General features: G+C 44.7%; 1 protein-coding gene across 1 annotated transcript in view; it reads right to left on the bottom strand.

Annotated features, from left to right (window-relative positions):
- Positions 1–22,984, bottom strand: part of LOC120990612 — a 658,216-nt gene that overhangs the window by 367,017 nt on the left and 268,215 nt on the right. The window contains 1 exon segment of the mRNA XM_040419532.1: positions 16,317–17,324. Coding sequence (XP_040275466.1) covers positions 16,317–17,324 — 1,008 coding nt within the window.

Raw genomic sequence — 22,984 nt, 5'->3', positions numbered from 1 at the left:
AAAGTGGTAGGACTATGTTCTCATCACGGGCATCTATGCCCCTTCTGATGCAACTATTATCTTATTGGCCTTGGCAGCAGCTGCCTGACACTGGTTTTTGCAGCTTAGTTTGCTGTTTATTAAAATTCCTAGATCCTTTTCCATGTCAGTGTTACCGAGTGTTTTACCATTTAGTATGTACGGGTGACTTGCATTATTCCTTCCCATGTGCATAACTTTACATTTGTCAGTGTTAAACCTCATCTGCCACTTATCTGCCCAAGCCTCCAATCTAACCAGATCCCTCTGTAGTAGTATACTGTCCTCTGTAGTATATATACAGTATACTGTCCTCTGTAGTGTATATATATATATACAGTATACTGTCCTCTGTAGTATATACAGTATACTGTCCTCTGTAGTGTATATATATATACAGTATACTGTCCTCTGTAGTATATACAGTATACTGTCCTCTGTAGTATATATACAGTATACTGTCCTCTGTAGTATATATACAGTATACTGTCCTCTGTAGTGTATATACAGAATACCGTCCTCTGTAGTATATACACAGTATACTGTCCTCTGTAGTATATATACAGTATACTGTCCTCTGTAGTATATATACAGTATACTGTCCTCTGTAGTATATATACAGTATACTGTCCTCTAGTATATACAGTATACTGTCCTCTGTAGTATATATACACAGTATACTGTCCTCTGTAGTATATATACAGTATACTGTCCTCTGTAGTATATATACAGTATACTGTCCTCTGTAGTATATATATACAGTATACTGTCCTCTGTTGTATATATACAGTATACTGTCCTCTGTAGTATATATACAGTATACTGTCCTCTGTAGTATATATATATATATATATACAGTATACTGTCCTCTGTAGTATATACAGTATACTGTCCTCTGTAGTATATATACAGTATACTGTCCTCTGTAGTATATATATACAGTATACTGTCCTCTGTTGTATATATACAGTATACTGTCCTCTGTAGTATGTATACAGTATACTGTCCTGTGTAGTATATATACAGTATACTGTCCTCTGTAGTGTGTATATATACAGTATACTGTCTTCTGTAGTATATATACAGTATACTGTCCTCTGTAGTATATATACAGTATACTGTCCTCTGTAGTATATATACAGTATACTGTCCTCTGTAGTGTGTATATATACAGTATACTGTCCTCTGTAGTATATATACAGTATACTGTCCTCTGTAGTGTATATATATATACTGTCCTCTGTAGTATATATACAGTATACTGTCCTCTGTAGTATATATACAGTATACTGTCTTCTGTAGTATATATATACAGTATACTGTCCTCTGTAGTATATATACAGTATACTGTCCTCTGTAGTGTATATATACAGTATACTGTCCTCTGTAGTGTATATATATATATAGTATACTGTCCTCTGTAGTGTATATATACAGTATACTGTCCTCTTTAGTATATATACAGTATACTGTCCTCTTTAGTATATATACAGTATACTGTCCTCTTTAGTATATATACAGTATACTGTCCTCTGTAGTGTATATACAGTATACTGTCCTCTGTAGTATATATACAGTATACTGTCCTCTGTAGTATATATACAGTATAGTGTCCTCTGTAGTATATATACAGTACTGTCCTCTGTAGTGTATATACAGTATACTGTCCTCTGTAGTATATACACAGTATACTGTCCTCTGTAGTGTATATATATACAGTATACTGTCCTCTGTAGTATATACACAGTATACTGTCCTCTGTAGTGTATACACAGAATACTGTCCTCTGTAGTGTATACACAGAATACTGTCCTCTGTAGTATATATATACAGTATACTGTCCTCTGTAGTATATATACAGTATACTGTGCTCTGTAGTATATATACAGTATACTGTCCTCTGTAGTATATATATACAGTATACTGTCCTCTGTAGTATATATATACAGTATACTGTCCTCTGTAGTATATATACAGTATACTGTCCTCTGTAGTGTATATACAGTATACTGTCCTTTGTAGTGTATATACAGTATACTGTCCTCTGTAGTGTATATACAGTATACTGTCCTCTGTAGTGTATATACAGTATACTGTCCTTTGTAGTGTATATACAGTATACTGTCCTTTGTAGTGTATATACAGTATACTGTGCTCTGTAGTATATACACAGTATACTGTCCTCTGTAGTATATATACAGTATACTGTCCTCTGTAGTATATATACAGTATACTGTCCTCTGTAGTATATATACAGTGTACTGTCCTCTGTAGTATATATATACAGTATACTGTCCTCTGTAGTATATATACAGTATACTGTCCTCTGTAGTATATATACAGTATACTGTCCTCTGTAGTATATACACAGTATACTGTCCTCTGTAGTATATATATAGTATACTGTCCTCTGTAGTATATATACAGTGTACTGTCCTCTGTAGTATATATATACAGTATACTGTCCTCTGTAGTATATATACAGTATACTGTCCTCTGTAGTATATATACAGTATACTGTCCTCTGTAGTATATACACAGTATACTGTCCTCTGTAGTGTATATACAGTATACTGTCCTCTGTAGTATATATACGGTATACTGTCCTCTGTAGTAGTATACTGTCCTCTTCAGTGTTAATTACTTTACAGTTTAGTGTCATCTGCGAAAATTGATACTTTACTATGCAAGCCTTCTACATATCATTAATAAATATATTGAAGAGAATAGGGCCCAATACTGACCCCTGAGGTTCCCCACTAGTGACAGTGACCCCTCCAGTACTGACCCCTGAGGTACCTCACTAGTGACAGTGACCCCTCCAATACTGACCCCTGAGGTACCCCACTAGTGACAGTGACCCCTCCAGTACTGACCCCTGAGGTACCCCACTAGTGACAGTGACCCAATCTGAGTGTGTACCGTTAATAACCACCCTCTGTTTTCTATCCCTCAGCCAGTTACTTACCCACATACAGATGTTTTCTCCCAGTCCGGGCATTCTCATTTGATATACTAACCTTTTATGTGGTACAGTGTCAAAAAACAGGTAAAAAAATTCACTAATTTGTCTGTTACATTTTTGGGTTAAATTCACCAATTTTTGGGTGTGATATACCCCTGCTCTACCTAGTTGACAGTGTAACATCCCAGAGTTATGTTATGAAACTCTTTTACCCCGCTACAACCTGTTAAGTGTATCTGCATTGTCATCCTGTGTAATATAACATCACATCCTCACAAATGTGCATTGAAATCCTTGTTAAATGTATTTGCTATAATTTCTATGTTCACCAGTAGGTGGCAGCAATGTGTTTACCAGGGACTTAGAGTCAGTTTAGTATATCTAGACTGGAATAGTACATTCCAGTTTAGCTCCCCCTCTTTGAGGAGGTGTGGAATGTTCCCACATCCTGCCTCATGGGTGGGGAAGGAAGTTAGAGTTAGTGTGCCAGTCACCCCGGCTAGGGGAAGGCTGTGCTGGTAGGAGCTCCCAGTTCTAGGAATCAAAGCCAGAATCTTGTCTTGGCTGAGACAAAAGATCATCATTCCCAGTCTGAGCCCTTCAGCCTCAGCTGGTTGAAAGCAAGCAGCCACCTCCAGAACTCCAGGAAGAAGAAGCATACCCTGTGAGCACAACTGTGAGTACCGTCCAGAGAACAGGAGAAGCCAAATTCCTCCTCAGCTAGTCAGTCCCCAATACAGCAGAAGATAGTGCAGAAGATAAATTCCTGCCACATTACAGAGCCACAAGCAGACAACTTATCCTGCAGAGAGCTCCAGGCATATGATAGAAGCAGAAGATATAGATTCCTGCCATACATTGCCAATACCTGCTGGGACTTCAGACTATTGCTGTATCTCATATGGATTACTGCTGCATCAAGTAAAGACCAGTTTGAATTATACTGGTTCTCAATTATTGCTACCAAAACCCTCAATTACTCCTGCTAGCAACACTCATTGTATTGCAAGTGAGCCAGGATCCAGGAGTCCAGCCGTACCAAGGTAGGAGACACTGTTGACATTATACCCACTACCATACAGAGACATTACACCACTCTGGCATTCCTAACCTGGTACGTGAGTTGCAACACCTTAAAGGCCCCTGAGACTATACCCTGCACACGCTGCAATTGGCGTCACAAACAAAAACTATAGACTTCTATACCTATATCCGGACCCACTGCATAATTTGGCGTCCGCGTAACCGTACCACACCCCGGCTCATTGCAACAGCTTAATAAATTTCACAAATTTTTCTGTTACATTCTTGGGTTGACATTTTACAATTTTTGACGTGAATAAACCCCTGCTTTGCAAAATTTTTTAAATTCGTCTTTAATTGGTCCTTTCCTTCAACCCTTCGCCTTAATAACTTGTCCCACATTTCCGCTTCATCCCATTGCAGCAATTGACCTCCCTTGGATGAGGTCTCCCTTTCTCACGCTCCTTCTCTAGCGTGGAACCATGATTCGCCGCTAACCGTGATCAACATGGTAGGCTCAGAAAAGAACATCGAAAGTTGATAGAGAAGATATCCAATTGGATCGTAAACATCACGGGGACGTGCGACATGGTGGGGCAAAATGTTTGCACATGCCTACACGTACTGACTGATGGTTCCGCCCCCTGCAACTTCTGGGTCTCCAAATTGGGCACATGGCCTGAGCTTGACCTTTACGCCTTGGAGGTGCTGGCCTGCCCTGCAGCCAGTGTATTGTCTGAACGTGTGTTTAGCACGACTGGAGGGGGTTATCACAGGTTATATTTCCCAATGTTTTGGGGTGTACCATAATTTAAAAAAAATTTAAACCAAAAAGCAGTGTAGGCTACCTCCTCCTCCTCCACCGCCGCTTCCACCTACACCGCCACATCCACCGCCTCCTCAACCTTCTACTCCATATGGACCTCGTCCTCCTAGATCAAGATTATTATTTTTTATGAATTTTATGTTATTTAAAGTCATTTCCCTATCCACATTTGTTTGCAGAGCACTTGCCATACCCTTCACCACATTTTGATACCATTTGCAGCCCTCTAGCCCTTTCCATTACATTTTTAGAGCAATTTTAGTGCTCAAAAGTTCGGGTTCCCATTGACTTCAATGGGGCTCGGGGTCAAGTTCGGTTCCCGAACTCGAACTTTTTTGTGAACATCCAGGTGTCCGCTCAACTCTAGCCAGATGGTCATTGTTTTTTTTTTTTTTTTAATAGCGTTTATTTAACACTTTTGCATTAAGTACAACAATCCCAAAGGGAAAGGGAACAATCTACATAGCACAATCACCAGCATAAGCAATTCCAGTAAGATCAATTGTTCAAATATTTCTTGACAGCAGGAGACATAAAAGTAACTTTAATGAATGGATATCACTGTCGTCATACGATTGACACCGGAACCCACTCATCCCACACTCACACACCCACTCACACGCTTGGGTAGTACAGTCTCCACTTCCAACAATCCCTCAAGTCGTGCCCTCAGCCTGCACCCATAGGCCCCAAATTTTGTCGAATCGATCCGGTACCCCCCTTGCTTCATATGTCAACTTGTACATCTGAAGGTCCTTATTTATAAGGTGCAACCACTGGTCCACAGTAGGACATTTAGGCGGTTTCCAGTTCAAAAGTATGTTCTTCCTCCCATAGAACATTAATAGTCGCAACAGTGCTCTACTATACTTAGACGGAGTCACTTCAGAAACTAGCCCCAACACACATACCATAGGATCACAAATCCCTGGGAGCCCCAACTTTGCATTGATGAAGTTGCATACCCTCTTCCAATATACCTGCATTACCGGGCATAGCCAAACCATATGGAAGAAGGATCCCCTAGCCTCCCCACACCTGCCACACACTGGATCCGATAGTTCCCGCATATAATAAAGACGCAGCGGGGTCAAATATACCCTATGAATCCATTTAACTTGAATGAGCTGATCACGAGCGCTTATAACAGACGTCCTCCACCCCAAACGCCACTCCTCCAGATGAGAGTCTTCCAACTCAGGGATATCCGCCAACCATCTAACGAAGGATCGCCGAATAGGAGACTCTTGCATCTTTGCAATTTCTACATAAAAGGAAGAAATTGGTTTATACGGATGCACCCTCCTGGCTACTGATTCCAGAGAGCCACAATCCAAGTTCAAAGACAAGGATTTAAATTGCTTTTCACAAGCGTGTCTCAACTGGAGGTAGCGGTAGAAGCACGTCCGGGGCAGTAGGAAGTCAGACCGCAAGCTCTCAAAGGAGTGAAAAAACCCCTCATGATACAGTTGTGTCAGATACTTAAGACCTTTTCGAGGCCAGAACTCAAAGTCCGAAAGGTGCAAGAGTTCGGGAAGACGTGTATTATGCCACAGGGGGGTGTATGGGGACCAGGTTTCCCCCATATGATTTTCCATATGTGTCTCCACAACCTTACCCAAGCCTCAATAACCGTCACCATGGCTCCCGTATACTTTCTAGGGCCTAGAGCACCACCTCCGATATACACCAGGTTCGTCAGAGCTTTGTAGGAACCTACCAGCGCCGCCTTGAGCACTACCGCCGGGTTGTTGGCATCCGCCCTGATCCACCAAGATGCATACATCAAGCGGGTTGCTACATAATAAATGTACATGTCCGGTAATTGCAATCCCCCTTGCGAATACAAAGCTTTCAGTGTCTTCCTTGCTAATCTTGGGGTTTGATGATGCCATAGGAAACGGGACATACCTCTGTCTAAGGCGTCAAAGTGCGACTTAGGGATCCTCACAGGTGCTGCTCTGTACACATACAGTAGTTTGGGTAACAATACCATCTTAATGATATTGATTCTGCCTACAAGGGTCATGGGGAGGTTTTCCCAGGCTTCAGAACTTGCGCGTGACATATTCCATAGTGGGTCTCAGGTTCAATTGGCAAAACTTCCTTGGGTCCCTATGAATACAAATCCCTAAGTAAAGGAAACTATCCACTACTCTCAGGGCAGACACCGGGGAAATATCTATGTCCTCTTCTACATCTATCTTACATAAACTGGACTTAGCCCAGTTTACCCGCAATCCTGAGTACCTACCATACCCATTTACCAAATCTAACAGGGCTTCTAAGGATGGACCAGCGTCAGCCAAGTACACCAACAGGTCATCAGCGTACAATGACACTTTCTCCTGTACCCCGGCTATCGACCACCCCTCTACCAGAGAACTGTTATTGATCAGCTGGGTAAGGGGTTCCATTATAAGGGCAAATAATAATGGGGAGAGAGGACACCCCTGTCTGGTACCCTATACAACCTAAAGGAACGGGAAATCGCTCCATTCACTCTGATTTGTGCCGTAGGTGCCTGATACAACAATTGTACCCACTTGATAAAAAAAATGAGGGAATTGAAGACGGTACATCGTTTCCCAAATGAAGTGCCACTCTACAGAGTCAAAGGCCTTCTCATTATCAAGAGACGCCAGAACCCTTGAGCCAGCGTTATCATGTCTATCCTGCAAGTTTGTGAATAACCTCCTGGGGTTTATATCAGTTGTCTTTCCGGGCATGAAGCCCGATTGGTCCGGGTCAATGATGGATAAGACTACCCCACTAAGTCGCTTGGCTAGAACTTTGGCTAAGATTTTAGCGTCCGTATTCAGAAGGGATATTGGCCTGTACGACGCACACTGGTCCGGAGGCTTCCCAGCCTTGTGAATCACTACGATGGTGGCCTCTCCAAAGGATGGTGGCAACCCACCGGATTCATAGGCATAGTTAAAAAGTTGAAGCAAACGTGAAGATTGCAGATCGACATCCAATCTGTACCATTCTACCGGGAAGCCGTCCGGACCGGGTGACTTCCCTGCCGACATATCCTCAATCGCAGCCTTGATCTCCCCTTCCTCTATAGGTCCCTCTAAATACGTCCTATCTGCCCTAGCCAAAGGTGTAAGGGGGATAGATTGAAGGAATGATCTGATCTCCCCTGGGGACGAACTAGTTTTAGAACTATACAAATCGGTATAGAATTGAACAAAGTGTTCACAGAGATCCCCAGGCCGAAATACCTTCAAGCCATCCCCACAAGTAATGTGAGGAACTACCGTCTGTGGCACCTCTGTTCTAGGCAGAAACGCCAGGGCACTCCCATTTTTATCTCCGTCTGAAAACACCAGGCGTCTCTGGAACAGAAGCCTCTTTTGGGTGTACTCTGTTAAGTGTAAACTAAGCTTCCTCTGTGCCTCGTCCCATACTCTACGATTCTCTTCACTGGGATCCTTTGTGTAAAAATACTCTTTTCTCTACCACCTCCTCTTCTAGCTTAACTCTAGTGGCGCCTAACTCCTTTCTATGTGATGCTATCGCGTGAATCAAGGTGCCGCACAATACCGCTTTAAAAGCCTCCCACTCCACTAACGGATCAGTTGAGCCCTCATTATGTTCCCAGTATTCTTTCATGCCTTGTTGTGCAGCCCAAGCTACTGGTAAAACCTCCAACCATTTGCTATTAAGTCTCCATATTCTTTCGGCAGGAGCAAGAGGCTACCTTAGGGTTACCATTAAGGGGGCATGATCAGAGATGCCTCTCGGCAAATATTCTGCTACCGCCAGAGAGGATAGCAAGTCTTTACTGAGAAACACTAAGTCAATCCGGGAGAGTGCAGCATAAGAGGCAGAGTAACAGGAATACTGACGATCCCCAAGATGCAGATACCTCCAACCCTCCGTTAGAGCAAACACCTCTGCCCAGGAACTATGGGTTCCACTGGGGCGAAGCCGGTCCAGGAACCGGTCGAGGACCGCATTGTAATCTCCAATCACAATCAGAGGCACGGGGGCATCGTCGCTACTCGTTTCATAATCTCATCCAATATTTCCCTCTGGAAGGGGGGGGCACATAAACTCCTACTATAGTAGTCAATGCCTCTGATTGCAGCGTGAAGAATCACAAAACGCCCCATCAAATCAGGCTGGACCGAGTAAGACCGGAATGGAAGGGACTTCGCCACCATAATTGACACGCCTCTAGCCCTGGAGTTATACACAGCATGATATGCCGCTCCCACCCAGGGCCTCCTCAGGGCCAGAAGTTTCTGCCCCTGCAGATGTGTCTCCTGTAATATCAGCACATCGGGGTTATGGTTCTTTAGAAAATTAAAAACAAGGGACCGTTTAAGTTTGTCATTAAGTTCCCTGACATTCCAGGAGACAAACCGACAGACCGTCATCATGGCGGAAGGGCATTGCTATGACTCTAGAGGACACCGAACCACCCAAGCCATACACTCACACATTCATACCGAACCTTCAGAAATAAGGTGTAAACATCCCAACATGCCTTGATCAGCAGGCTATACCCCCCACCCTGCCCAGATGACCCCAACGAATCCGAGCCTAGATACCCAAACCCCAGTAGTACTACTAGTAGGTAGGAGGACGGGAGAACCGTTCTAAACCCTGCAGCCCTAGGTAAACCACTAAACTGAACCCAGGTAGCAGAACAATCTTATCACACTCAGCTCCACTCTATACCATGGCCATCTTAAGCATAGGCCGAGACCCCCAACCCGCAAGTCTCAATATACTCAGCCCCTCCGGTCGAGCCAGTCAGATACTTCTTCTGGGGTAGAGAAAAATTTCTCCGAATCTCCGTCTTGCACTCTGAGCCGCGCTGGGTACATCATAGCATAGACAAATCCTTTCTCTCGCAGCCAGGGTCTCACTGCCGTGAACTGTCTTCGCTGTTTCTGGACCTCTGTAGAAAAGTCCGGGTAGAAGGAGATCCGGGCATTATCAAAATGAACGTCCTTCAAGCGGCGGGCCGCCACCAGCACTGCATCACGGTCCCTATAGTTTAGGACTTTGAAAATGAAAGGCCGTGGCGGGGCCCCAGGAGGCAAAGGTCGGGTGGGGATCCTGTGAGCCCGTTCCACTGCAAAATTCACCGAAAGACTGATGGGGTCAAGAGCTTGCTTGACAAGGCGCTCCGCAAATTCTTCAGGGGATTGGCCCTCCGCTTTTTCAGGTAGCCCCATAATGCGGATATTATTCCTTCTGTTGCGGTTCTCTGCATCCTCCACTTTCGCCATCAGATTCTTGACTTGATTTTGGAGAGTGCGCACCGCAGAATCTTCACACTGTGCCCTATCTTCCACCTCCCCCAACCTCCTCTCCACTTCAGTCGTCCTTTCTCGTATCTTGTCGATGTCATGTCTGAGGCGGGTAAGGTCTGCCTGGACATGATCAATTTTGACCGTAAGCGCCGTCTGGCAATTAGTGATGGCCGCCATGACCGCAGAGAGATCCACCGCCGCTCGTTCAGAGGAGGCCCCATCCTCCCGATTCTCAGTCTGACTCATGTTATCCAACATTAGTTTAGGCGGAATAGAAGGCTCAGGGGTGCACGTTTTGCGGCCCATAAAGCGATCGCAAGTTCACTTATAATAGAGGTAACAGCCCTCCAGCAGTCACCCTTTCTCTGGGAGCAGTAGAGCACCAGCCACGTCACTTGCGGTCTATAGCTGGAAGGTGCACTCTCCCCAGGTCAGAGGACGGTACCTCGGTGATGCCCTAGATCAGTGTCTCTCCAAACTAGTTGTCTCCCTCTCGCAGTTCAGGAGGAGGAAGGTGGGAGAAGAAACAAGAGCTGCTCCTTACAGCGCAGGTAGCAGAGGGGAGGTGTAGCTGCATCCAGCGCCGCGGCCAAAATGGCGCCTTTGCTGTATAACAAGCGCGGGACCCGAAGTCAGCTATGCTGCTGGAAGGTAACCGGGAGCCGCACAAACCTGTAGCTCCAAGCTCTGTCGGTTCTCAGATTTCGGCAAGGGTAACGGCAGCACACCGATCCCCCCGCAGTCTCAAAGAGAGATCTGAAGTCCAGGGTGTCGAGCAGTATGAGGGCCTCACCCAAACAAACGGGCAGGTAAAGTCTGGAATTAGACAGGCAGGCAGATGTTAATCAGGCTGGTCGCCGGGTGTCTCAGGGGGTCTCCAGGTAGAAAAAACAGGGTCCAAAGATGCCGATGGCCAGGATAAATCCAGGATACCACTGGAGCTGAAGCAACATGCGACCTCACGCCAAGACAGTCAGGCCACGCCCCTGGTCATTGTTTTTTACCAGATTCAATTTCATTGTCACCTATCATCCTGGGGTTAAGAACATCAAGGCAGATGCCTTGTCACATAGTTTTCCTGGAGGTGGGGAAATTGAAAATCCGAGTCCTATAGTGTCGGAAGGGGTGGTGACATCCGCTCTTTACCCTGACCTAGAGGTGAAGGTGTTAGAGGCCCGCGGAGATGCACTGGATTTTTGTCCCTCTGGAAAACTGTTTGTGCCATCGGAATTGCGTCACAAGGTGTTTGAGGAACATCATTGTACGGTTCTTACAGGACACCCTGGAAGCAGATCCACTGGCGACCTCATCTCTCATAGATTCTGGTGACGGGGGTTGTGTAGGTGTGTTAAGGACTATGTGTCAGCCTGTAGTACCTGTGCACGTGCTAAGGTGACACATACTCCGCCTTCTAGATCTCTACTCCCGTTACCCATCTCGTCCGGACCATGGACTTTATTACTGATCTATCTAATTCTTCAGGACAGTTATTCTGGTGGTAGTTGATCTCTTTAGTAAAATGGTGCACTTTATAGCGTTGCCGGGCCTACCTAATGCTAAAACACTTGCACAAGTATTTGTTGATAACATTGTGAAACTCCATGGCATTCCCTCTGACGTGGTCTCTGATCGTGGGACTCTGTTTCCAGATTCTGGAAGGTGTTCTGTACTCAACTGGGGGTACAACTGTTCTTTTCTTCGGCTTTTCACCCTCAGTCAAACGGACAGATGGAGCGCACTAATCGGAGTCTGGAGACTTACTTGAGATGTTTTGTATCTGAGAACCAGAAGGTGGTCCTCCTTTTTGTCTTTGGTAAAGTTTGCCATAAACAATCGTAGACAGGAGTCCACTGGTGAGTCGCCGTTTTTTGGGGGCATATGGGTTTCACCCGCAGTTTGGCACATTTTCTGGTTCTGATACTTCTGGTATCCCTGAGGAAGAACGTTTTTACGTCATCATTGTCATCTATATGGCGGTAAATTAAAAATAACTTGAAGAATATGGGCAACAAGTATAAACGTGTGGCTGACCGGAAACGAATGAATGGTCCGGACTTAAGTGTGGGTGATTCTGTGTGGCTGTCCACAAGAAACATTAAGTTGAAGGTATCGTCTTGGACGTTGGGTCCAAGGTTTATTGGTCCATATAAGATCACGGCCATTATTAAAGCTTTTTGTCTTAAACTTCCTCAGGCCCTGAAAATTCATAATGTGTTCCATAAATCTTTGTTGAAGAGATATGTTGAACCTTTGGAGCCGTCTTCTTTGCCACCCGCTCCTGTCATGGTGGATGGTAGTCTGGAATTCCAGATCGCCAAGATAATTGTCTTTCGAGTTCTCCGTAGATCTCTTCAGTGTCTTGTCCACTGGAAGGGTTATGGACCAGAAGAGAGGATGTAGGTACCGGCATCTGACGTGAATGCCAGTCGTTTGGTGAAAGCTTTTCACAGGTCTCACCCGGATAAGGTCGGTCCTGGGTGCCTGGAGGTCACCCATAAAAGGGGGGGGGGGGTACTGTCATGCACGTTCCCATGACAAGTGCCAGGAGATCAGGAAGACTGGCAACACGTGTTCTGATTTGACAAGTTCCTTGTGGATCAATTTGTGTCTGTGTTGTTTTGGTAATGGCCACACCCCTTGCTTTAGGTGTGCTTGTGTGGTCATTTATCCTTTCTTATTGATTCCTGCTTCTCTCTCTTGGGGGTGCAGTTTATATCTTCAGTTTCTGGACTCTGGGGTAGCTAGTTGTTGGATCTCGGTTGAGCTCCTGGTGCTTCCTTTGCTCCATTTAAAGTTAAGTGTCGTCTTCCCCTTTTGTATTTTGTTTGTTGTATTTCCCTGTCTTTTGTAACTAGGCCTGAGGGAGACTCCTGTTAATCCTTCTGGTGGAGGAACAGGTCGTCTCAAGTCCTGGCACTATTACCAGGGTCCTACAGGGTAAGTTAGGTTCCGGTGTATGAGCTTTCCTACCATCGAGGTCTGTTCATACTGATAGTCAGGACTTGCACTAGGGTTGCTATAGGAGGTGACCTGCTCATTTGCCCTAGTTTCCAGGCCTAGTTTCTATCCCCCCTTCCCTCCTGTGCTCGTTGTGGAGTTTTCCACCCACACCGCACCATGACAGGAGTAGAGAAAATCAAGGCACATTAATAAATGAATAGCTGGACCAAGGACCTGTGGAGAATCACGTGCTGCAGCTCAGGACCTGTCTGTGTTGTAGAAGGTGAACGGCTATTGCTGAGTGTCTGATATCTGGTACCTGTAGTCCGCCCCATTTCTGCGCTCTCCCTTTGTCTAGCTTTATGACTCTTCCATACACATACACACTTGGCTCAAATAAGAGTGCGTGTGTTCAGAACAGGTAGAGAACAGCAAGCCTCTGCAAGATTATTCTGTGCCCTCCAGACATGTCTGTCCCCTTCGAACCCCTCTATATCATTTGGAACCCTCTATCTGCTCTAGGCTTTTCTGTTCCCCTCCAGACCTCTCTGCGCCCCTCCAGACCTCTCTATCTCCTCCAGGCTCCTCTGTTGCCCTTCCGGCTCCTCTGTTCCACCCCCCCCCCCCCCCCAGGCTTCTCTGCCCCCTCTGGACTCCTCTATACTATTTGCTATACTATTTGGATCCTCTGTCTCCAGGCTCATTCATCTCCTCCAGACTTTTATGCCACTGGCTTATCTTCCTGACAACAAAATGATCAGTGTGAACAGAATGAACAGAGGTCAATAGACACCAGTGGCTCAGGGTAAGAATGGAGATGAAATCAGGGAGTGAAGGATTAAATCCAGGACTCAGCAAAACTTGGAACACAAAATTGGCAAACAAGCAACAGCACACCTTTGTAGGAAACTAGCATTATTTTTTCAACATATAACTGCGAATATATCTTGCTTTTTCTACTCATATATGCCATTAAAGGCTTTTCAACATAACTGCACCGCTGAACGTCGAAAATATTTTTCTTTTGCCACTAATACACGGCGAACAGGGCTTTATAATATATAACTGCACCGCTAAACGGCAATTAGGACCTAATTTTTTTCCACTACACAAAAGGCTTTTCAACATATAAGGGCAACGCTGAACGGTGAATATATTTTTCTTTTTCTACTCATATACGCCACTAAAGGCTTTACAACATATAACTGCAGCGCAGAACGGCAAATATTTTTTTCTTTTTCTACGAATAAACTGCAAAAAGTGTTTCACAACATGTAACTGCATTGCACAAGGGCAAATAAGACGTACTGTTGAAATATTTCCTTGTAATAAACCCTGTTAATGGCAGTATCAAACAGCACTTGCACCCCAATAACAAGAACGGTTTGCTGGAAATACAGAGCTGTATAATGGCTATTTGGATCCCCAGTCAGTGCAGCAAGGTGTAATAAGGTTGTTCCTATTACCCAGGCTGTAACCTCCCCTACCGAACCCTGTGAAATGATTCCTCCCTATCCTTTCCCTACATCTTGTTTAATCTTTCCCAGTACTTTTAAAATCACTTCTTTAGCACAATGTGATTTCTCCTAGCACTGTCCCTAGCGCCTGCTGACGTCTCTCCCTGCACTAAGTACACTGGAAAATGGCAGAATCCAAGATGGCTGCGGCTATTTATAGGGCTGTGACATCAGAGGGCTGGCTGGCTGCATGTATGGCATTATGGGTCATCCATCCCAGACTTTCTTGCCCCATGTCTTCACACGTACAGCAGCCATTTTAGGAAAAAATGTGATTCGTTACCACAAAGCATGAGGAAATTCGGATTCGCTCATCTATATTAATAATGGCTCTGAACTAGGTTAAGAACTGCACCTAGAGGGGCATATCGTCATTGAATTGAAAACCCAGTCATTTATAGTCTGAGCACCTACCAAGATTAGGGTATTAATTGATCTCCGCCTAGATTTGGAACTAGGAGACTGTTCACACATTGCGGCTTTCCTGGAGGTGCTCTTTTTTGACTGTATTCAAGATACGCCTTTGTATTTTTATATTGTGTTTTTAATTTCACTTGTCTGCAGAGTAGCTTTGTGTATATGAGCAAGCTAGTTAGCAGAAAATGGCATTTAATATATGCACCGAATTTGAGATGTGAAATATCATGTTATTGGTGCCAAGTAGATTTTGAGGTGTGCAACCCGGGGTTAATTGTTCCTCTGTCCACATACACCTGTCTCAACCCCACACACCTTACTTTTTCCTTTCCTTTCTATTGGTGGACAAAGACTATTTCCCCCTAGGTGTTGCACACGTCAGAAGGTTACGATTAAGAACATTGCGTGTGAAACATGTTAACCTGTGGTGGAGGGTGGTGAAGTCTTACCCATGTACTTTGAACCGGAATTGAAATAAAGACGACACAGATTTTTTCAGATGCTGGAGACTCCAGAATTTGTTTAAATATAATCACGTCTCCTCCTTCCAGTGTCTGTTATGAGCTTTACTGTAATGTTGAATATCATCTCTATTTCCTAGATATTTCCAGATGTCCTGAGATCTATTTAGCCTGGAGTAAAGAGATCAGGAAGGTTGAGAATTTATTACTTCATTTCCGGAAGGAACAATAAGCTCTCGCATGCGCCATAGCTGCCAGGTGCCTGATGTTTCATACAGCAAACACCAGCAGCTAATGTCCGTGACTGGCGGTAACAATGATCTCAGACTTTTAACCAGAAACATAAAACTGTTGTGTAACTGCGTTATTTTTACCATTTCACCCCACATGGAATTTTATTCCATCTCCCACTACATCATTTGCAATATTAAATGGTGGAGTTAGAAAATGCAACTTGTCCCGCAAAAAAACAAGCGCTCATACGGCTATCTAAACGTAAAAATAAAAAAGTCCTGGAAAGGTAGGGAGTAAAAAACGAAAATGCGAAAAACCCTCGAGGGGTGAAATGGTTAACTGTAAGGTTTAAACTATAAGTCATGAACAGAATATATGTCATCCTAAACAGGATTTATTAGATGTTTTATAGAAGCCGTTATGTGACATCAATTAAACTTTTATATCCAAATATACAACCTGAAATGAAAACATTGGCTATGACCCAGTGATATATTGTTTCATTATATTGCGGCCATATGGCTCCTCTCTTGTGTGACTTCACTAATGACCCCTAATTATGGCTTTAGAACCAAAAACATTTTTCTCAATCTAAATGTAGCTTCTCTCATGTGTGATTCCTCTTATGTTTTAGAAGACTTGATTTTTCTGTAAAACATTTCTCACATTCTGAACATGAATATGGCTTCTCTCCTGTGTGACATCTCTCATGTATAACAAGATGTGATTTCCTTGTAAAACATTTCCCACATTCTGAACATGAATATGGCTTCTCTCCTGTGTGACATCTCTCATGTCTAACAAGACATGATTTCTGTGAAAAACATTTCCCACATTCTGAACATGAATACGGTTTTCCCCCAGTGTGAATTCTCTCATGTATAACAAGATCTGATTTCTGTGTAAAACATTTCCCACATTCTGAACATGAATATGGCTTCAGTCCTGTGTGACATCGCTCATGTATAACAAGATGTGATTTCCTTGTAAAACATTTCCCACATTCTGAACATAAATATGGCTTCTCTCCTGTGTGACATCTCTCATGTATAACAAGATATGATTTCCTCGTAAAACATTTACCACATTCTGAACATGAATATGGCTTCTCTCCTGTGTGACATCTCTCATGTATAACAAGATGTGATTTCTCTGTAAAACATTTACCACATTCTGTACATGAATATGGTTTCTCTCCTGTGTGACATCTCTCATGTATAACAAGATGTGATTTCCTTGTAAAACATTTCCCACATTCTGAACATGAATATAGCTTCTCTCCTGTGTGATATCTCTCATGTAAAACAAGATCTGATTTTTGTGTAAAACATTTCCCACATTCTGAACATGAATACGGCTTTTCCCTAGTGTGAATTCTCTCATGGATAACAAGATGGGATTTCTGTGTAAAACATTTCCCACATTCTGAACATGAATATGGCTTCAGTCCTGTGTGACATCTCTCATGTTTAACAAGATACGATTTCGTTGTAAAACATTTCCCACATTCTGAACATGAATACGGTTTCTCTCCTGTGTGACATCTCTCATGTATAGCAAGATGTGATTTCCGTGTAAAGCATTTCCCACATTCTGAACATGAATACATTTTCTCTCCTTTGTGTCGTCTTTGGTGTGTAGAAAGTCCTGAGCTGTTTGTGGATTCTTTACCACAATTAAACCTTTTAATCCTTTTCTGACCTGTACTTGTGGTAACAATCTGTGATTGGTCAGGAGAAGGTTCCTCATAATTAGGAGGATTATATGACAGATCTGTACTGTGAAGTCCTGGATGTACATTAAGGGTAATGAGGTTTTCTCCTGAAGAGCACTGCAGGATATCTTCATCTAGTGGTAACATGACATTTTCACATTTCTTACTGGGATTTTCTGTTAAGATAAAAATTAAAATTTGTTTTAAAGTTTTTTTTTATTTTTTTGAAAACTACAGAGTAGACAAACTTATAACATTCCAATTAAGCTGGAAGTTGATCCCGCAGGAAGGAGAAGTGTTCATTCATTTGGAATCCATTCCTGACTTTGGCCAAAAAAACTGCACTTGTGATCCCAGCCTTACAAAGCTTCTATAACTTCCTGACAAAGTCCAGGATTCTGGTTTACACCAGGTCATGACTTGTATTACATACAGTAAACTAGAAAAGCTACTATTTCTGGGGAAATTGTGTGAAGTGTTCTTGCCTCCACCAGTAGTCTGCAACTGGAGTGGGCAGAGTAACTGGGTGGAGTGGCTTGAGTAACTGTGGAAAAGGTTGGACTGGGCAGAGTAACTGTGTGGAGTGTTTGGAGTGAGTAAAGATAGCAGACATTACAATAACCAATTGACTAATCAAATTTAAAAAGTGCACATGGCAAGCTTGATAGAGTGAGAAATGCATTTCAGCATTTATTTATATAGCACATTTAATTGCAATGTTGTTGCCCAAAGTGCTGCAAGCTGTGTTTTGGTGTCCGCCTCCAGAGCGGAATGGAGGCGGAACGGAGCCAAACTGATGCATTCTGAACGGATCCTTATCCATTCAGAATTCATTGGGGATGAACGGATCGGGGCCACTTGTAAGATTTGTGTAGGTGGCCTTGAAAATGAGGGAGTGGTGGCGCTTTATAAATCATGTCCTGATTTTTCAAGCTCCCACTCTAGTTTTGAACATTCTGCTATTCATTCCTATGGGACCAACTTCGCCACAAAAACGCAGATATTTTGTGAACCATTCGGCGAAAAGTTTCACAAAGTAATAGCACACCAATCGGGAACAATCCGCACGTTTCGGTATATTACTGTCTATGTAGTGTAAAAACTGGGGGAGGAGTTAGGGTGGTAAATTTGGCTATAATAATAAGAACATATATGTGAGATAACAGTAAGTGGTCTTGCCATGTAAGAACACTTAATAATGACCTAACAAAACAATCTGAAAAGCCTGATCATGTCTGGAAACAATGGAGCATTGTAAGCCCCGCCCCTGCAGAACCTGCCTGTTGTTTCTATATGTGGAACCTTAAAATCCCTCCTTTTTGGACAGATTATAAGAGCAGCACAGATCAGTCACTGGTTATCTACCAGCAAGTTCACACAGAGCAGATCAGCTGCAGACATTTCTGTGACTGTCCGCTACCCTGAATGTGGCTTGTAATAATCCATGCACCTGCTGCAGAAACAACCCAATATATGGAAATGTCTACAATAAATGTGCCCTGTGTGAACACGCTCTAATGCAGCTGGAACATTCTGGGACATGCAATTACTGCTAGAAGTCACACGTTCAGTCTGAAGGGGATGAGCAGATAATCGCTGAAGTGATGGACAACAGGATCACATTTAGCAATTTAAAGCCGATGCCGGACAAGAATTTTACTACAAATTTTCTCACATTTTATTGAGACACCAACGACTTAGGCGACTTTCACACTGGCTTTTTGGCTTCCATTTGTGAGATCCGTCATGGGCTCTCAGAAGTAATCCAAAATGGATTGGTTTTGCCCTAATGTATTCTGAAGGGAAAAGGATCCGCTATAAGAGGCTGGTGCTCCTCCATTACATGTCACTGCACACACGTGTATACACTGCACATGACGGCTCTTAGCTTGTGATATAAGAGGCTGGTGCTCCTCCATTACATGTCACTGCACACACGTGTATACACTGCACATGACGGCTCTTACCTTGTGATATAAGAGGCTGGTGCTCCTCCATTACATGTCACTGCACACACGTGTATACACTGCACATGACGGGTCTTACCTTGTGATATAAGAGGCTGGTGCTCCTCCATTACATGTCACTGCACACACGTGTATACACTGCACATGACGGCTCTTACCTTGTGATATAAGAGGCTGGTGCTCCTCCATTACATGTCACTGCACACACGTGTATACACTGCACATGACGGCTCTTACCCTGTGATATAAGAGGCTGGTGCTCCTCCATTACATGTCACTGCACACACGTGTATACACTGCACATGACGGCTCTTACCCTGTGATATAAGAGGCTGGTGCTCCTCCATTACATGTCACTGCACACACGTGTATACACTGCACATGGCGGCTCTTACCTTGTGATATAAGAGGCTGGTGCTCCTCCATTACATGTCACTGCACACACGTGTATACACTGCACATGACGGCTCTTACCTTGTGATATAAGAGGCTGGTGCTCTTCCATTACATGTCACTGCACACACGTGTATACACTGCACATGACGGCTCTTACCTTGTGATATAAGAGGCTGGTGCTCCTCCATTACATGTCACTGCACACACGTGTATACACTGCACATGACGGCTCTTACCTTGTGATATAAGAGGCTGGTGCTCCTCCATTACATGTCACTGCACACACGTGTATACACTGCACATGACGGCTCTTACCTTGTGATATAAGAGGCTGGTGCTCCTCCATTACATGTCACTGCACACACGTGTATACACTGCACATGACGGCTCTTACCTTGTGATATAAGAGGCTGGTGCTCCTCCATTACATGTCACTGCACACACGTGTATACACTGCACATGACGGCTCTTACCTTGTGATATAAGAGGCTGGTGCTCCTCCATTACATGTCACTGCACACACGTGTATACACTGCACATGACGGCTCTTACCTTGTGATATAAGAGGCTGGTGCTCCTCCATTACATGTCACTGCACACACGTGTATACACTGCACATGACGGCTCTTACCCTGTGATATAAGAGGCTGGTGCTCCTCCATCATGGCCTCCTTGTACAGGTCCTTGTGTCCTTCTATATACTCCCACTCCTCCATGGAGAAATAGACAGTGACGTCCTGACACCTTATAGGAACCTGACAACACAATGACACCGTCATCACCCAGACCCCTCCAGTGCTGTTACTGGAGAATTTCCCAGCATTCCCAGCAGTGTCACCTCTCCAGTCAGCAGCTCCATCATCTTGTGGGTGAGTTCTAGGATCTTCTGCTCATGTATCAGGGGGTGAGGGGGAGGCTCTGTGATGGGGGGAGGGGTCCTGCTCCGCCCTCCTGACTCCTGGAGATGGATGATGGGAGTCACACAGTCCCCCAATGTCTTCTTCACTATTGTGTACTCCTGTGGATGGAGAGAGACACTTAGGGAATAAACCCTTCAGGGGCCATGTGCTCTCCTCCGGCCCTCTCCTCCTGGTACAACGTGCCTACTTACCTCCTCATGGCTCCTACAACATGACTATTGGTCACTGGTCACATGACACATCACTCACCATACTGGGGGCTGATCTTCAGGTTCTCCGTCACTTGGAAGGTCTGGAGGCCGTTCTCCAGGACCCTGGACTCTTCCTATCACTTCCTATGATGGATTCTCCTCCCCGATGTCTGACTTGTTACAGAATACAATAAAGAGGAGAGAAATCTAGAAAAGTTTACCTCTCCGCTCAGCAGGGAGATGATCTCCAAGGTGAGGTCTAATATTCTTCTGCTGATCTCCTTCCTGTCCATCCTTGGTGCTCGTTCAGGAGAAGAGGAGAGAACTGGAGGAGCTGGAGGCTTCTAGTACTGCAGGCGCCTTTATGAGAAGAGGAGAGGACATCATCCAGGGGACAAGACCAGATGTCACCTCCAGAACCGCACTTCCTGAGCCTGGAGGGGCCCGCTTCTCAGAGCCCCCACCACATGGATTCCAGGGGCCCCAACATGGAGATCTCTGGTGGCTCCACAGGAGATAAATGTCTGATAGATGCAGGTCCCACCTCTGGGCTGTGCTCAGCTGTGTCCACAACTCCTAGAGAAGAGACTGGAGAGAGCTGAGCTCAGGCCGGGCCCCGCTCCATTCATTCTCCTCCTGGAGGCAGGGGCCCCTCACCAGGACAGTCAGGGGCCAGCGAATGATGACAACCCCCACTATCCCCACTACTCCTCCCCCATCATACTAAGCTGAGGAGCGGAGAAGGATTCCTTGTGTGTAATGGAGGAGAATCTCCAGAGGTGACATGTCTGAGCTCTCCACCACACTGTCTCCTCACAGCTCATCTTACCTGCAGGCTGGAGGAATGGCTGATACCAGAGAGAACAAGAGCCCTGACTACCGACCAGGACCTGCCCAGTATCTGCTGCACTGCCAGAGCTGAAGGACCTGTGGTGACGTCACCGTCATGTGATCAGGGGGTGGGGCACAGCAGTGACTACCGACCAGGACCTGCCCAGTATCTGCTGCACTGCCAGAGCTGAAGGACCTGGGGTGACGTCACCGCCATGTGATCAGTGCAGGGGGCGGGGCTCAGCAGTGGAGAAGAAGAGGTGGTGAAGGACCTGGGGTGATGTCACAATCATGTGATCAGTGAAGGGGGCGGTGTCAGCTGTAGATCAGAGATAAGAAGGAGGAGGAGCTGTAATTGTGGTCATGTGACATGTGAGGGATGATCCTTGTATGGAGAAAGCATTTTATGATTTCTTTCCTACAGAACTGGAGAAATGCTGGGAGTTGTAGTTCTCTCCTCTGAAACCTACAATAACAGCCTGGAGTGTTACCTCTGAGATATCATATAACATTCTGTACTCTTCTCCTCTGATATATAACAGTCTGGACATTGTGAGAGTTGTAGTTCTCTCCTCCGGACATGCTGGGGGTTGTAGTTCTCTGATATAACAGTCTGTACAGAGCTGTGGTCACCTCTCTAGAGTCTCCTATGGACGACATAAAGACTGAGATGTAATTGTTCCCGGAATGCAGGTCTGAAGAGGAAGCCCCTGATGGAGAATTCAGGATAAACTGTTTCCTCCTCTGAGGAGGAGAAGAATAAAGAGGGGAATATTCATTCTAAGGGAAGAAAGTAACAAAGAGATTCTTCATGTCCGACCGGTTGGGGGACCCGGATGAGGACCAGGGGGTCTCCACCTGTAGGGTTCTAGGGCCTTCAAAGGGGTTGAAGCTTTGAAAAAAGCTATGATGGCCGAATGCAAACATCCTGGAAACGATCCCGTTCAGTCCGGATTCACTATAGACGGCCTCTCCTTACTGAACAGGTCTTCTCCTGCCTAATGTGGGAAGCTGGTCTGGTCTGGGTTGGGGGCCTACACCTCTACTCAGGAGCTGCTGTACCTGAGAGAATAAGGCCAAACAGTCATCTGCTCAGTTTCTTCTGTGGAAGTGTAGACGTCATCAGACCTTTCATCTGCATAAAGTGAATCATCTATTGAGGTGAATGTGTCTGCCCTCATCGGAGCACAAAGTACTCAGCTTCAGGCCTGTATAACTTATGTCGTGGCTGAGGCTACTTTCACACTGGCGGCAGAGTGATCCGTCGCCGGAACTGCCTGCCTGATCC

Source organism: Bufo bufo, chromosome 2 (genome assembly GCF_905171765.1).
Source record: "Bufo bufo chromosome 2, aBufBuf1.1, whole genome shotgun sequence".
NCBI lineage: Eukaryota > Metazoa > Chordata > Amphibia > Anura > Bufonidae > Bufo > Bufo bufo.
The sequence above is the reverse complement of the archived record's forward strand: the minus strand, read 5'-3'. Positions and strand labels throughout refer to the sequence as shown.